General features: G+C 36.5%; 1 protein-coding gene across 1 annotated transcript in view; it reads right to left on the bottom strand.

Annotated features, from left to right (window-relative positions):
• Positions 1-18,688, bottom strand: part of Rpn1 (regulatory particle non-ATPase 1) — a 283,451-nt gene that overhangs the window by 123,309 nt on the left and 141,454 nt on the right. The window contains exons 11-12 of the mRNA XM_090372974.1: positions 16,913-17,040; positions 7,991-8,078 (exon numbers count right to left, since the gene is read on the bottom strand). Coding sequence (XP_090229100.1) covers positions 7,991-8,078; positions 16,913-17,040 — 216 coding nt within the window. The remainder of the gene's footprint in view (positions 1-7,990; positions 8,079-16,912; positions 17,041-18,688) is intronic.

Genomic DNA, 18,688 nt, shown 5'->3' with positions numbered 1-18,688 from the left:
TTAAAGTTATATACTACCATGAAGCAAATGACACATTACCTTGTTAAAAAAACCATATAGGATGGTGACCTCTAATCCAGAGGTTTTTTTTTGGTTTTTTTTAATATATCAAAATGGCTCTTCCAGATGGTGTTGGTTAACATCTCTCAGTTCTTTTGCTAAAAAAGAAGGAATTTCTCAAGGGTACTGTAATCAGTATTACACTTTTTTGTAGTCCAAATGAATTCTATTAAAGAACAGCATCCTACAAGTAAATAGACCTAATGTACAAAACTTTAGTACTTTGCCATTTTTGCAACATGGAAGTTACTGAACTACAATTGCAACAAGGTGTCAATCATCTTAAGTCATGATCAATGAGTTGAAATTTTCACTCAAAAGGTGGTTTTTGTGTATTTTTGTAGCAAGTGGAACCTTCACCCAGATCCAGAACTTAGGTTTGACAAAATGCTATTCCAGTGGTAACAGGAAACAAAGCTTCTGATATACATTTTTGATCAAAAACTGATTTATCTTCAATATCATTAAGGGAAAATACATGAGAGGTTTAAACATGCTCTGCACTACCCCTCCAATTCCTGGGGAACAGACAGAAGTACATTATGCCTTTACTAGACACTTTTCCATTCTAAACTTGACTATGGTTCACAAGTATAGTCTATTATAAATTCTGTTCTTTGGTGGTTTGATCCAATCTGCCACCTGGCCAGTTGGATTGCCAATAGAGAATTTCATCCTTTCCTTTAACATATTAATATAAGCCATTTACACGTAAGCCAATGAATTGACACTAATGCTTCAACACCAGCAGTTGTCACTGAAGTAAGCCATATAAATAAAATCCCTGTCAGACCATCCTACATGCCTCGATAGGAAAATCTGCGTGATGGGAAAATGTTTATATGCCAGCCATCCCATTAGTATAAGGATCAAAGGGTCCTTAAAGTCTACGCTAAGGCCCTCAAGGTCTACGATGAATAATGTTGTCTTATTAAACAGGCAAACCCTTCTTCCCTGGCTTATGCACCTTTACTGAAAAAAAGAAATAAGACTTTACTGACCTCATCTGAAAAAAGACATTAAGCTTCTTGAAAGGGCCAAAAAAAAAGAGGGCAACTCAAATGGTGAGATTGGCAGAAGGATAACCATATGAGGAAGCACTCCAATTATGTGGGCTACAGAGCTTGACAACCAGAGCTGACCTGATTGAGGTTTACAAAGCTCTGAGAGAGATTATTAAAATGAATTAAGGTGGAATTCTAACTGTTATAATGAATTCCAGAACTAGGGGTCATAAATTCAAATTACAGAGGATGAGGTTTAGGTTAGATTGTAGAAAGTTTTCTTTTAACTAGCGAGTCGTTGGTAGCTGGAACAAGTTGGCCTGTGAGGTCAACTTGTTCCAGCATTCATGAGGGATCTGACAGTTTGAATAAATTCAGAGGTCAGCTGGACACTTAATTGTGTAAGCCCGTGGCTTCCTTGAACTACGTGGCAAATACTATCACTATACTATTACTTTACATCTTGTGACTATTCTCAGGAATTGGCCAAAAGTTGGAAATCTTTTATACAACAGCAACTCTTTGTAGCAAATCAGAGTTGAATATTTTAACTTCTTGCCACTTCAGGCAAAATATCATAGATAGCTTTAAATCTGAAATATGGATCTGCTCGTGTTTTCCCAAGAACTACTGTAAGTAATCAGATCCCTCATGAATGCAATACTAAGTGCTAAGCTGCATGAAAATAGAAGTAGCTTTGGATTATATAAAAGCCCACCAGTACTAAAAGGCATATGATAAAAACACACTCTCTAGATGTATTAGAGGCCCCTATCTGAATGCAATGAATGTTAGACAGCAATGAGTGAGGATTCTTGGCATATCTCCTTTAATGTTTTAGAAGTATTTGAGGGGACTGATGAATGTGGAATGCTGAAAATGTCAAAAGCTGTCATAATGAAATTAGTGACTGCCAGGATTGTAACTGTTGATTGGCTCTGCCTGAAGCAAACAGTGAATTTGTGCAGGTTTGTGTGAGTGAATTGAAGTAATAACCTCTCCAACAGCTTAAGCAAAGTGGTTGCAGTAGAGATTGGTCTGAAATAGCTCAGGAGTTTGGCTGCTGAATTTTTGGTAATAGTCTCACAGAATACCTATTATGGTTAAAAAGGCCTATGCGCTCCGGATTCATACTAGTAAGATGAAAATTACGGCTTTCTCAGAGCGAATTGTAACAGGTTTAATAAATATACATAGAAACATACAAAGCTTTCGGTTGGTTAGACAACCTTCTTCAGTTGAAACAAAAATATATATGTATATTTATTAAACCTGTTACAATTCGCTCTGAGAAAACCGTAATTTTCATCTTACTAGAATACCTATTCCAAAATGGTAGAAAATAACCTTGAAAGAGAACTACATTGAAGATATGGAGAAGTGGAATCAAAATAAATTGTCTGAGGTACTTGATAATGAATTATGGCACTTTATCAACTCCTGTTGAACCAGTACCCCTAGTGATATTGACAGCAACAATTAGTTTTCTAGAGATGAGTATGAATAAAATATGTTGAAAAGTTATTTTCTGGAATGTGTCAGCTCCTTGGGTTGCAGACAGATGAGAGAATCTGGCAATGAAGTCCATCTATATAAGAAGGATCCGTTGGGAGAGAAAGATCCATGCCAGAATTGTAGTTCCCATCTCATAAGGGTCTCATTAAGATGTCATTTTTTGCAGCCAGTGACTTCTGAGTGTTGATTATGGCATGAGTTCTTGAACAAGTCACTTGGTTCACTTGAACAAAGCCAGATCACTCCTGTTCTTTATGCAGATCTTGCTTGATCTGAAAATTTCCATTCAGTGTTAGGGTTCATCAGGCTTGAGAATGTGAAGTAATTATAACTCTTTTCGATGCAGCATACTCAGCAAATGACTTCAGCCCACGGAGCTTACCACCTGATCATGAAATGAGTAGTAAGCTTCATGAAACACTGCTCCAACACTGTCCAGGAGATGTGTAAGGCAGCTTCTTATGCACTTGTTGACTGCTAGTTTCTAGTTTGGGATGGCAAAATCTGGAGTTTTTAATTAGATAATTAGATGCCCTACAGTCTGTGCCACCTAAAGGCTTCAAAGATAGTCCAAAAAAATTGGAAGACATGTTTTAATGCAGCAAAATGCAAGGGAATAGTAACTGCTAAATAACTTATACACTTGGTGGGGATAAATTAAAAACAGTAGAAGAAAACAGGGAGTTGGAATTATAGTAAGGGCAAACACAAAGTTCAATGTGCAAATGTAGAAAGGTGGTGATGTTGTATTAATGGCATATTAACCACTTGCTTGGAGAGATAGGGAAATCATAATCCCACTGTAGAAGGCAATAGTATAAAAGCACTTGGAAATAAAAGCCATACAAAAAAAAAAAAAAAAAAAAACCACAATCTTCTCAAAAGGTCCAAAGATAGAAAATATGCCTGGTGAAATCAGCAAGATGGCACCAATATGAGAAAAGACTTGAATATGTGGGCTACAAAGTTTGGTAACTAGGCACCTTAGAGGAGGGAGGGAATAAGACATCAGACAGGAAATAGACATCAGTCAGGTGCCTGACTGATGTCTATAAGGCTCTGAGAGGGAATAGTAAAATTAATGAAGGTGAAATTTTCAATGGTTATATATGATTCATGAATTAGGAGCCATAAAAATATCAAATATAAAAATTCAAATTATAAGTCAAGAGACTGGACTACACTGTAGAAAGTCCTCTTCGCCAGCAAGTTGTTAATTACTGGAATAAGCTGAGTGAGGTCAAGCTTGGGTAATTCAAAGCTTAGCTGGATAGGTACAGCAGGGAAATATGTAGGTAGTTAATTTTCATTTTATTTTATTGATTTCTTTAATTTTATGTTTTAGTTGATTTATTTTTTAATTTTATCTAATTTCTTGGGAGAGAGATGTGGAAATTAACTAATTCTAATAAAAGATTAAACAACACTAAACCCCACAAATTTTTAAAGGTAAGTTTTTTTATTTTTTTATTTTAACTCCCAGTTCCACAATTTCAATTTGGACCACTGATATCAGCTCTATACTTCAGACTGGACAATCCACAAGGATTTCGAAACACTGTCAAATTGGCCTCTAAAAACAAACTTTCTAATAACATCGAAATGTTGTTAGAAAGTCTGTTTCCAGCTTGCTTCAATTAACTCAATCTTTTTTAGCATTTAAAAATTTATGTGAAGTGCAGTGTTGTTTAATCTTTTATTAGAATTTTTAAAATTTTATATTTTATTTGTTTAAATAATTTTTTTGAGCTGGTGTAGAAAAGCTTGAGGTTTCCTGAGCCATATGACTAATACTAAAAAAAATATATATATAAATTTAAAAAAAAAGATACCAATAGTAATTATAGCCACCATTATTTAATTTACTCAAACCTTAAGCTTTAAATGCCACACATGAAAGCAGAAAATGCCTTGATATCTTGCAAAATTTTGAATTATTACAGCTGGACTCTGTAATCTGTCCAATGTCTAATAATTCTTATCTAATCTCACTTAAATGTCCATATCTATAATGTTCAAATTTTGAATTTTATTACAACCTTTATACCAAACCAGTTAAGCCCATAAAACCAACCTCCATTACATGGATTACAAAGGATGGCAAATAAAACAAATTTTTTAATTATAAATAATTTAAAAATTCATTTTTAGTTTGCAGTTTAGCAGAGAACTCCATTAGTTAAACAGAGAACTACAATGAAAAAAGTGACAATTTCTGCAATGGAGTTCTGGCTCTCAATTACATAATTCACAAAAGTAGGTTCCTCCCACAGTTTTGCACTACTGTAATAACATTTGGAATTCCTAGATTCCCTCCCTCCTTGATGAAAGGCAATTTGTAATCACAGTAAACGCCTCATCATATTCTCCTTCTGGGATCTCTGTGGCCAGATGATTCTTCAATCATTTCAATCCTTGCCACATTCTTGCAAGAATCCAGAAAACCGATGCTGACCTCACGAAATTTGCTATTAACTAACCTTATACAGAAGTTTTTTGAGGATTGCATTTTTCTGTTGTCACGCTATTACTGGGGCTAACCATGGTATGTCACCCAGCCACTCCAACAATAGCATGACTGCAATCACAGCAAAGTAGAAGCAATAGCATGCAACCGTTTCATGAAAAAAGGACACATTTTCTTAACTTAATCAGATGTAACAGTTTCATTAAGATAAATTCGGTTAAGGAAAGTAAGAAAGAAAAGCCTCCTCAAATACTTGAATGACAACTGCAACCAACATTTGATTGTTTGATGGAACATCCTGCTAAAAAGCACACAAGTTTAATAGTTATCGTAACTAAGTTACATAAAGTTAAATTTAGGTGAGGAAAATTTACTTAAGTATTATAAGGGGATAAGATAAGGCTTTTATTTCCAATGTGCGGTTAAAAGAAGATTGTGTGCTCATTTGAGACTATAATGTTTCATAAAACAGTAACTGACATTTATCACAGTTTGCCATGATAGTGGCGGTACGCTGCACCATTAATAGTTTTGTTTGGTTAGTTCCAGCAACGGCATGACTGCAGAAATACAGTGTAGTGATGCTTACTATAAGTAAAAATTATGCTTGTTACCTTCATTAAATAAAATGTAGAGAGTTATGTTCACTGACTCTGATGTACTGCATACTACTTCGACTAACACACTTCATATGTTCCCTAGACATGGTTCAATCAGCATGCCAAACAAAGAAAAGCAAACTTTTATTTGTTTGCTTGTTCCCTAAAACTGGTTGCAATATAAGACTCATGTACCTCTGAGTTCCATGTCTGTAAAGAACACAGGACTGTTAATCTTTCTTGCATTCAGAATGTACCAAACAATGGCTTTTTCATTATTTTTCCAGAGCTGCTGCATGCAAAATGTGGAGTTTTTTTTAAGCCCACAATATCTGTTATTTTAGCTGTTCACTGGTTCAAGAGATTAAATAATGCCTCATCAGAAAAAAAAAAAAAAAAAAAAATCCCAATTCTGGATCAATTTCTCTGGGCCTAAAACAGAATTGAGTGTTGTTGCTCAATTCTTTTTTAGTTAGTCATTCAGTTAGTTCAATTTCAGTTAGTCATATGCATTTTAGGCACAGCAGTGATTTAGACCACACCGAGGCACTGTGTATTAGTAGACTGTATAAGTGCATGTTTACAGACCATTTTGCATGTTGTGAGGGCTAAAGAAACTCAGAATAACTCAGGAGATTTCTAATGTAGGCCCCCCTGAGATTGGCAACTACAGCCCCATTGAAGAAGCTTTTAGAAATTCCTCCAATGTATGATGAGACTCAAAGCAAGTGTCATGGGATGAAACCACTACTGTCAGATGACAAACTGACTGAGGGAACCATTTGAAATAACTGACTGGCTATAAGATGTACTGGCAGCCAAGACTACACTACTGTTGTTATGTAGGGCCACAAAACATCTGTAATGTAGTTCTTGTTGTTCTTGCAGTGCTCTTTGACACTCCCGTTTCCTGGTTAAGATACCCAAGACTTACAGAGAATGTACCAGACAATCTCTGTTAATACCAACCAGTCTTCCTTTGGTTTACTGTTCAATAACACCTTTTGGTCTCAATTTATTTACTAATTCATGAACTGTATTCTTGTGCAGAATGCAAATACCAGGAAACTTCATAGGAGAGTTATGCAGTGCATAACAATTGTACACAAACACTGTTGCTTAGTGTGACACCATTCACTAACACAGAGAAGCCTACACAGAACATGTCAATTGTGGCTGCAGCAGCAAGGAGTCGCATGTCAACCTCTCTCTCTCTCACTATTAACTAATTTTGTCTCCTATTATTTAAAAATGCATTCCAATGAAGAAGAAAAAAAAACACTGTGCTAGTCCTGAAATTGATAAGGACTTCCAGAAATTCCTTCAAGGGGTAAAGGATTGATACAATTGACACATTAAATTATGCTGTATCAAGGTAACGCACTGTATTATTATGGGTGGGTGGGAATAAGTTTCTGAAGGAAAAAATTAAATATAACAGTTAGGAATCCCTCTGTTTCCGAAGATTATCCTAATGGATTAGTGAAGGAAAAGACAGAATTTAGTAAAACTAAATAGAACAGATGTGCAGAAATTTGCCTTTAGCCAGCTAGTGTTTGATTGCAGGAACAATTTTCAATCTGTCGTTGTGGAAGTTGATAATTTAAATAAATTCACAGAACTGTACAAATGTTTTGAGCAAATGGATGGGTCAAATGGGAAGTGTGTGTGTGTTTTTTTTTGGCTGATGTTGCACAAGCTTGCTTTCTTGCATCATATGCCTCTATTAATGCTAAAGAATTTAAAGCAATGTTCAAAGTTTCCACTTGGAAATCACAATGCATGCCTACCTATCTTCTTTAGTGGAACCCCCCACCAGCCCTTCCTTTCCACAGTTCTGTATGGTAGGACTATGGAAAGGAAGGATTGGAGAGGGGATTTTATATGATACTAATAGCCAATCCCATTCTCCACATACTATTACTTGTTTATTATATGTTTATTAATTCTTTTCATTGATCTTACTGCCATTGTTTCACTGACTGTCTAATCAAAATAATCATCTGACTTAATTCAGATATATGCACCGTATCATAATAATGAGCAACTATTTACATATTTTCAATTTTTGTATTTTTCTTCTTAATTCATACATTTAAAGTGTATTAATCTTTTGGTATTTTAACATTCTTAATTAGGATCAGAAAGGTAAAAAGGATGAGAAGAGATAACAGTAATGCCAGTGGTAATGCAACAGAGGTAACAGATATTAAATTAATAACAATATCTTGATAACATTTGAAGAATTGTCAATTACGTATAATAAACCAAATCTGTAGTAGTCAAAGATGACATATAAAAAAGGCAGCTATGTGATCTAGAATGCCATTAAAAAATAAACTTGCCTCCATTGTGGACTCCTCATTACTCATAACAGGCAATAGAAGGGTTAGAACTGCTTCTCTGTTTGAACCAGCATATGCAAGTCCCATTCTAGGTATAAAAAAATAACAATAAGTTAATTTTTTTAAAAGATAAATATGAAAGTTTATAAGACAAAACATAAACATAAAATAGTGGACCAACAAATAACTAACGATTCAGACAGCATCCACACTGTACCCCAGTGCTTGTTTGCAAAAATTATTTAAGTAAACAATTCATTGAGATGAGAAGTTATGACAACAACTTCTCATCTGCACTACATTCTTGACATAAAATTATAGAAACATATATAATTTAGTCTTTTATATATCAATAGATATTTACATGAACATACAAGGTGCAACAGTAAATATTATTCCAAAAATGTCTTTGTTAACTAGTATAAGAGAAACAGAAAACTAGGAAAATAGGAAACAGCTCCATGGCCACTCACTTACTAGTATATGCACCGCATTCAACAAAATACAGTCCATTCTGTTATTTGGGACACATCGGGACTAGTGCATTTTGGTCCGATTAAGCGGCTGTCCCAATTATCCGAAGTTTCATGTAAATAGTTAAAAATACAATGTATCTCCCCCCCTTTACAAATGGTCAACTGTACAATCAAATCACGTTATGACAAACTCAACATAGTAAAGTATCGTTCACTATACGATGTGCAGTGAGTGCCGGTCATTGTGATTACGTTTGTGAATTGAATTTTAATTCTATTAAACAGTAATTCTAATTAGCGAAAATAGGAGGAATATTATCCACAGGCTATAAAAGCAAAGATATATTAAGCACAAATTTACCCTTTATTACCTTACCAATTAAAAAAATTAAATGATACGTGAAATTGGGAATAATTAATATGTACATACGAACTAGTTAACATTTCTGTTCACTGACATTTGTGGGTGGGGGTTAAAATTTAAAACAGTAAAAAGATAAGCAATCAATAACAAAGAACACGGCACACACAAATTGCAAGTAACACGATACGCGCAAGTGAGAACGGAGTAACGAGTTACCAAGCTTTAAAAATAGGAATGAAGAGAAGAGCTGAAAATTAATTTTTTTTATATGATTGAAGATTTCATGGAAGCGTAAACACATTTCACCATAATAACCCACAGAATTCCAGCTGTCGGTATTATCGCAAATTCAATAAGATCGAGTTTACTGTCCGTTTATGATAGATTTCACTACAGAAAAGCCCAATAAACAGGTGACTGTTAATTGTTTTTATTGTTTTATGGTTGTGACCTCCAGAATTTCAACCGAAGCACGTGGTACCGTCGGAGACAATCGTAGGGTAATCTACAGTGCTGTGGTCTCCTGCCCCGATTAAACGGCATGCTGTCCCAATTAATCTAAGTAAACCCTGGCTATTTTCTCAATTGGTTTCTGTTTTTTAAGATTTGCCCCAAATAAACGGTTGTCCCGATTAACCGGTGGCCCAAATAACCGGAATCCACTGTATTGGCTTATGCTCCAATTAATGGAGCATCAGAATATACTGATATGAGACCACATATCAGTAATGCCTTTGCAGCATGTTATGGTTTCAATTTTGACAATCATCTGTGGTTTAACAAGTTTTGGTTTGGCCTCCTGCTCCCAGCAGATCATTTTAAAGACATGCTGAAATCCAGGACATAAGTCATTGTCATAGTTCATCTCATAGGACATTGTAAGCATAGCTTAAAATGTCTTATGAAATGCTAAATGCTACAAGTCAAACATTGCCATGAAATAGAGGATTTATAACTGCCTCTAAAATGGTGCACCTTTGCAGAAATTTACAATTCTTCACATAAATGAAGGCCTGTTACACCTTAATACAGAGGCGTATTTGGCATTTTGCCAAATTAGTATTAGTAGTGGCAAATGATGTAAGAAAGCTTATACAGCATTAGCAAAAAAAAAAAACAAAAAAAAAAAAAAAACACCATATCACCTGTCCTTCCCTCCTTACAGTTTTAGTTCTTCCTTAATTCATTCAAACTACCCACCTTTACAACACCAGATGGAAGTTTGTTCTAACAATTGACTGCTGGCTGAAAGCAAATTTCCACACATCTAACTACTCTGCCACCACCCTTCCTCAGTTTGAATTTATGTCTGCTCATATATCAGAGTGAGAGGAAGGATTCCATTAGAACTGAGATTAAAATCCAATCAAAGCCGTAACCATATCAATCAATCTCCTCACAGGTGCCTAGTTTCCAGGGTCTGCATTTGGCAGAACTGAAGAATTTCTTTGTAAGAGTACCCTTTTGTTCCCCTCACTAATCTCACTGCTCTTCTCTGCATCCATACCAACTGATCTATGTCCTTTGTAAAATGAGGCCTCCACACTTATATACAGCACTCAAGATGTGGTCTACCATTGCCTTATACAATGGGATAATCATCTCCTTATCATGCCTGGCAAAATTCCTGTATAGTCAGTCGTATAGCATGATAGTTGTGTTCCTAGAAATCCTCGTGCAATATAAACAATAGGCCCTACGGGAAAAATAGGGTTAGGTGCCGACCACCCAAGATTGAACACACATTTGTAACCAAAACATTACCAAACACAATAAATAATTGTAATAAAATACGTAAGTATTTTATTATGACTATTACGTAATAAAATATTACTAATGCTTTTGCTTCTATCGTAAGCAAACTTGTTTTTTGTTTGGTTTTCTATCCAAACAGATGATAGCCGTTCCATCTCTTCCAATTCTTTGTGTCTTAATCTAATGGATTTTAATTACACTTTGAGTTGTTCCTATCTTCAAAAAGGCCTCTAAGGTTGGGAGAGTAATACATATCCAGATTTTATCGTACATTTTATTTTGTAAATCAGTTTTTTGCATATATTATTTTACAGTACAGTATTGTTTGGTACATTTTATAGTTTTCAGTATTAAACCATTATAGTTAAACGGTTGATGTATTTGTTTGAAATTCTGGATAGAGTTGTTCCTGTTATGAAAGTTGTTTTTATTTTCTCTGCATTCTTTGTAATTCTCGGCGTTGCCTCATTTAGGTCTGTAGCACGTGCAATATCACATGGTCTTTCATTTCGCTCAAAGCGTTTCACAATTTCATATTTTTTCTCTATTGACAGAGGTGAACTGGCCATAAGCCTTACCGGGGCAACCCCGGTGGGCCAGAGGCCGGTGTGATTTTGGCCATAAACCATAGTATGAGACCACTATAAATTTTCCCGGGTAAGAATTTTTGACCCAGTCCCCCTCTGTTTATCGATATTGCTTTTCTTTTTCTCTCCGAATCTGCAATGTCTTCACCAGGACACTTCCTTTTCACACCTTTTAAGTATTTTACTCATTTTTAGGGAATAAAGCACAATTACAAAACAAGGAGGCACGCTTGATACACATAAACAAAGCTGCGCACGTGTAGCAACTGAATAAACAACACTGTAAAGGGAGAGATACACTATTAACACCTCACACTTTACTAAAGCACATTTCTAGGGGTTACTACCATAAAACAATAAAAACAATTTCCAGTTGCATTTCTGCTAGTGGAATCTGTTAGAAACTGGTAGTAAACTCGATCTAATTGCATTTGCGATTATACCGATAGCTGGAATTGTGTTGGTTTTTACGTTATTATGGTGAAATGTGTTTCCCCTTCACTGATATAAAAAACATAAATACATTTTCAGAATCTTCTCTTCATTCCTATCGTGTTGCGTTCGGTTGGGGTGATTCTGCGTTCGACTGCCATTTCTTGTAAACACAAAGGCGAATCGTGCATAAGCGAATTCGGTTTGTGTTATATAAGATATCGTTCCCCTATTTATAAATCATGTATGATCGAATTCATGTGGTGTAAACACGTGTTATACGAGGACTGACTGTATATCATAACAAAATCCCATGAGCCATCTGGCAGCCAGCGTGCACCAATCATGGAACTTTATAATATCACTGCACAATTACTCCCCCTACGTTTCATTCATTCTCTACTAGCCTGAGTGTGATACCACACAGCTAGTATATTAATTTGGGATTACTGCTCTCCATATTAAGCACATTACATTTGTTGATATTAAACTTCAGTTGCCACTTCTCAGCCCAGCTGCTTAATTTGACAAAATCTTGTTGCAACAACATACCCTGATTACTATGATTAATGACCCATTTGATTACTATGATTTGTCAACCTTTGTATCATCCCTTGAAGGTATTAAAATGGGGGACCCATCAGGCTCTCAGCTGCCCAACTCAACGACAGAGCTCACTCTTGTGCATCAGGCAACACAGCAGCAATCTCCAAGGCAGAATGCACTGGTCCCATAGGAGTTATTGTTGGTGACTCTATTGTCAGGGAGATGAGTAATATATTGTATAAAATGGATAGGTAGAATAAGACCAGGGTATGTCTGCCAGGGACAAAAGTTGATGATGTTGTAGTGGCAGATATCTTTTAAGGGCACAAAAGGTGATACGTTGTACACATTGGCACTAATGACATTAAGTGTAGGAGATCTACAGATTTAATAAGCAAATACAGGTCAATGGTGAAAAAAGTTGCAATTTAGGGTTAAATCTGAGTGTCTGCAATTCTACCCAGACACGATATGAGGAAGTATATGATGAGAGACTTGTCAGTCAATTCAGCCATGGAGGGATTGTGCAAGGCTCATAGGGTAAATTTTTCTCAGCATGGCCAATGCTTGTTAACAGAAGAGTCTGCTTCTACAGGGATGAGATACACTTAAATAGAAGGGGTGCAAAGGTGTCTGCTGATGCTATCAAGGCAGCGTTGGGTGGTTCGGAAAACTACTAGCTTGGGAGGGGGATTCACAGACTAAAAGGTAATAGTAGCTGCAGGCAGAGGTGACAGTGATTCTTGCACTGCTTCTATTAGAATGAGCTGCAACCTGAAAAAGGAACAAGTGCATGTATACTTGCATGTACACCAATGCTAGGAGTATAGTTAATAAATTTGATGAGCTTGAAGTACTAGTCAAGACATCAAAGGCAGATATTGTTGGGATATCATAGACATGGTGTCACACAGATATAAGCAGCGTGGAATTGGAATTTGGAGAGTACAATGTGTACAGAAAGGATAGACAGGATAGGAAGGGAGGAGGGGTTATGCTGTTAATTAAGAAAAACATAAAATCTAAGGAAGTGCATTCAGTTGACATTGATGGACAGTGCAATGTTGAGTCAGTTTAGTGTGACATAAGCACTGGAAAGCAAAATTGAGAGTAGGAGTGTGTTAAAGGCCTAATGAGTACAATGAACAATTGTACAGAGAAATAGAATGGGCCAGTAAATCAGATTGTGTTATAATGGGGGATTTTAACTTTCCACATATAGACTGGTACTTGTGGGTTGGTCACTCACACACTAGCAAGACTTTTGTGGATTTATTAGATGACTTTTCTGCAGCAGCAGCATGTTCGAGAGGCAACCAGAGAGGATAATACTCTTGATCTGGTTATCCTGGAGTGATTATTCGTGTATAAAGAATTTGCAGATAAAGGAAGTAGTGATCACAGCGTACTGATGTGGGATTTACTTAAAGATATAATTACCATCAGTTGTAAAGGGAAAGGTTTTTGTTTCCGTAAAAGTGACTACAGTGGTCTCAACTGATGATATCACCAACAGCAAATTCTAAGTGGGAAGTATCTTAGAAGTTATTTGGCTTTTCATACCAATTAAGAAATATTGTTCAAGGTTTAGGCCTAAATGGATGTCAGATGAACTAATGAGACACGTGGCAGAGAAGAAAAATGCATGGGATGCATATAAAATATCAGGTGACAGAGAAGCCTATGGCAGATATAAGCTAGTCTGTAACCAAGTCACAAAGGAGGTAAGGCAAGTGAAGGCAGATTACAAGAAATCTTTGGCAAAGGATGCTAAGAAAAACAGCAAGGACTTCTTTACTCACATAAACTCTAGAAGGAAGGGGATGAATCAGATTGGTCCACTTCACATCGATAGTTCGAGTGTTGATGATACTGATCAGAATACTGATAATCTGAATGAGTATTTTGCATCTACATTCACACATGGAGTTATTAAGGGAGGAAAATGCCAGAAGTTCATCAAATTGTAACAGGGTGCTTAATGATTTTGTAATAACTGAGAGCAAAGTGGAGGAGAAATTGTTGAAGTTAAACATAAGAAAGGCACCTGGGATCTATCCAGTTACATTAAAGGAGGCGGAAAAGGAAGTAAGCAAACACTTAGCCATAATTATGAGAGTTTAACTCATGGGAAGTCACTACGGACTGGAGATCTGCAAATGTATCCCCAAATCACAAAGGGGGATCTAAGGGTGACACGATAATTACAGACCAGTTAGTTTAACTTCTGTTCCAGAGAAAATAATGGAGTCACTGGTTAAAGATGCATTGCAGGTTCATCTAGACAAGACTACAGTTATAATTCAGACACAGCATGGGTTTGTTAAGGGAAAGTCTTGTCTGACAAATCTGATTGGATACTATGATGTGGTTACAAGGAACTGGATGCAAAAAATAATTTTTGTATCATATACTTGGATTTCAGGAATGCTTTTGACACTGTTGTGCATGGAAGACTACTGTGCAAATTGGAGTAGTATGGTATTAAGGGTAAGTTGCTACAATGGTAAAAGGGTGGTTGAGTGGGAGAAGACAAAGTGGTAATCAATAGACACTGCTCTTCGTGGACTAATATTATTAGTGAAGTCCCCCAGGGTTCGGTGTTCGGCCCAATGTTGTTTTGTATATTTATCAATGATATTGATGAAGGTATATCACGCTTAATGTCGTAGATGATACAAAGGTTGGCAGGGTTGTTAATGGCAGTGTGCTACTGCGACAGGATCTAGAAAATTTGGGCAGATTGGCAGAGAAGTGGCAAATGAAGTTTAAAATTGACAAATGCAAAGTACTGCATATGGGTAGAAGTAACCCCAGATAAACATACCAACTGTGTAGTACCACACTTAGGGTGGTAGAAAATGAAAAAGATCTGGGAGTAATTGTGCAGTCATATATGAAGTTTTCTGAGCAATGCAGACAGGCTGCCAGAACAGGTAATGGGGTATTGTCAATGATATACAAGAATTATGCTAGGGGAAAAGGAGGTGATTATCCCTTTGTATAAGCCAATGGTTGAGCCATGCCTTGAGCACTGCGTACAGGTCTGGAGGCCTTATTTTAGGAAAGATGTACAGTTGCTTGAGCAAGTACAGAGAAGGGCAACAAGATTGGTGAGGGGAATGAAAGGGTTCTCTTACCAAGAAAGGTTTAAGTTCTGCAAATTGCAGCAGCTGGAGACTAGGCACCTGCAAGGTGATCTGATTGAGGTGTATAAAGCCTTGAATGGGTTGAGAATGCTGAATTCTGATTGGATTCTACCGCATGGTCAGATTATGAACCTGAGGGGGCATAAATTGAAATTGAGGAAAGACAGTTGTAGAATAGATGTCCGGAAATTTGCCTTTACCCAGCGGGTGGTTAATTGCTTTAAGAAATTCAAGGAGGAACTGGACAAACTTTTAGAGGGAATGGATATGTGAAATTAGGGTTTTTTTTTTTTTTTTTTTGGCTGATGCTACATAAGCAAGAAAGCAAGCGTATGATCGCAATCATACACTTGCTTTCTTGCATCACATGCCTCCATCACTACTACTACTATCTGCAAACTCAGATATTAAGCCTGCTTTGCCTTCATTAATATCATTAATAAATAAGAAAATAACAATGGGCCAATAACATTAATCCAAGATGGGCAGCACCCATCATAACCACTCTGTCTTCTCCCACTCGGCTATTCCGTTATCCATAGCAGTAGGCTGACATTAATGCCACACTGCTCCATTATGTGTATTACTCTTTTTTGTATGTAACAGTATCATCAAAAGCTTTTCTGAAATCTGAGTCAAAATTATTGTTTTGCATTCAATTCCTTTGTTTACTGCATTATAATTTCCAATCAGATTGGTCAGACAAGAATGCCTCTTAACACATCCATGTTGTTACTGCATTATAACTGCAATCCTGCAATACTTCTTTACCCAGTGATTCCATTATTTTTAATGAAAGAAGTCAAGCTAACAGGCCTGTAATTACTCATATCACCCTTTACTCCACTTTTTGCGAACTGGGGATACATTTGTGTATATCTAGTTCATTAGGGAATCTCCTGAATGCAAGGATGAGCTCATAGTTATGAACAAAGGTTTGCTTACTTCTTTTGCTGCCTGCTGTAACATAATTTGACAGATCCCACCCACCTCTGGTGTCTTTTTATTTTATTTATTTTTTATTTTTTTAAGTTCAGCTTCAACAATTTCTTTTCAGTTTCCTCTCAGTTATTACAAAATCATTTAGCTCCCTGTTAGAATCTGACACACTTCTAGCATCTCTATCCTTAAATTCCTCATGTGTGACCATAGATGCAAAATACCTATTCAGTTAGCAACTTGAGCAGGACTATCAACAGTGAAATCATTCTTATCTAATGACCAGCATGACTCATTCCCTTCCTTCTAGTGTTCACTTAATAAGGAAGTCCTTGCTACTTTCCTTTTCCAGTGTAAATGCAGACTGTAATGTGTCTTAGCTTGCCTAACCTCCTTTGTGACTTAATTGCAGACCAGTTTTACATCAACTGTAGGTTTTTGTATCACTTGATAATTTATACAAGTACTCGTATGCATTCCATGCATTTTTATTCTGACATAAACATCTACAGCTCACCTGACATTGTTTCCAACTCACAATCTGCATTCGTAAATATATTCATGTACGTCTGAAATACAAACAATTTCTTGAAATTCATGCAGAGGATGTAACCTAGAAATTATTAATAGAACATTTAGTTTTACTCAACTGCAATAATGAGAAAGGTTCTTACCCAATTGCAGCTCCGATACGCATCACCATATTGTTATGGAGAACATAATCGCAAAGTAATGCAAGTGCTGGATCGCAATCATTGCGAACACCACAATTCACAATTCCGCAAGCTAAAAGAGCACCTGCCTGGAAAAAAAAAAAAAGAGATATTATATGACGAATATATTCTTTAACTAATTTTCACAATTTATACAGCTCACTCACATATACATGATTTGGTAAGAGAACAGATAACAACCCCGGGGGCTCACATCTGGTGAGTATGGGCTTGGCAAACCCAGGGTCCTGAGCTGGATATCATCATTCTTCTCTTTCTTGGTGATGCCTTCTCTCTCTCTCTCTCTCTCTCTCTCTCTCTCTCTCTCTCACACACACACACACACACACACACACACACACACACACACACACACACACACACACACACACACACACACACGGGATAACTAGGGAATTTTTTTTTTTTTTTTGGCTGGTGCAGCATAAGCTTCAGGCTTCCTTGTACCATATGGCTAATATTAATAATAATAATAATAATAATAATAATAATAATAATAATAATAATAATAATAACACTGCTGGTAGAACTGTGTGCATTCATGTATGTAAAAACTGTTCTGCAAGACACAATGAAGTACTTTGATGACATAATCACTGTTTTAAGCAACTATTTTTGTTTCTGCAAAAAAAAAAAAAAAACAGGAAAAAAAAAAGTTCATCATTTGAACATTTTTAATAGTTTAAAAATAATGTTGCCAAACCTCAATTGGGGTGGAAAATATAAAATGTGCTAATGAAATAAGAATACACTTCTCTGTCTATATTTGAAAGATATATTTTAAAATAGGTTTACAATAACATTAGCATTAGTAGAGGCATATGATGCAAGAAAGCAAGCTTATGCAGCATCAGCCAAAAAAAAAAAAAAAAAAAACCACTCCCATTTCACCCCTCCGTTCGTTCAAGATACCTGTCCAGCTGTGCCTTAAATTTATTTAGGCTATCAACTTCCACAACAAGGGATGGAAGTCTGTTCCACCAACCAACTACCCGCTGGCTAAAGGCAAATTTCCACACATCTATCCTACATCTGTCTTTCCTCAATTTGAATTTATGCCCTCTCAGGTGATTATTCTGAGCAAACGGAAGAATCCCATCGGCATTGAGCATGCTCAAACCATTCAAAGCTTTATACACCTCTATCAGATCACCTCGCAGGTGCCTAGTCTCCAGACAGTGTAATTTGCAAAACTTAAGCCTTTCTTCGTAAGAGCAACCCTTTGTTCCATTCACTAATCTTGTTGCCCTTCTCTGTACTCGTTCCAGCAGCTCTACATCCTTCTTGAAATGAAGCCTCCAGACCTGTATACAGTACTCAAGGTGTGGCCTGACCATTGCCTTATACAAGGGAATAATCACCTCCTTATCCCTGCTAGAAAAATTCCTGTATGTCATTGACTAGACACCATGAGCTACTCTTGCAGCCCATCTGCACTACTCAGAGAACTTCATATCTGCCTGCACAATTACCCCCAGGTCCTTTTCATTCTCTACCACTGTCAATGTAGTACCACAGAGTTGATACGTTGCTCTGGGTTTGCTGTTTCCCATATGTAGTACTTTACATTTGTCAATGTTAAACTTCATTTGCCACCTCTCAGCCCATCTGCTCAACCTTTCCAGATCCTGTTGCAGCAGCATAGGGTCAGTAGTGTCCTTAACAACCCTGCCAACCTTTGTATCGTCTGCAAACGTGGACATTAAGCTTGATATA

Source organism: Mastigoproctus giganteus, chromosome 4 (assembly GCF_048544385.1).
Source record: "Mastigoproctus giganteus isolate SK-2022 chromosome 4, ASM4854438v1, whole genome shotgun sequence".
Lineage (NCBI taxonomy): Eukaryota > Metazoa > Arthropoda > Arachnida > Uropygi > Thelyphonidae > Mastigoproctus > Mastigoproctus giganteus.
Note: the sequence above shows the minus strand (reverse complement) of the source record. Positions and strands in the feature narration are given on the sequence as shown.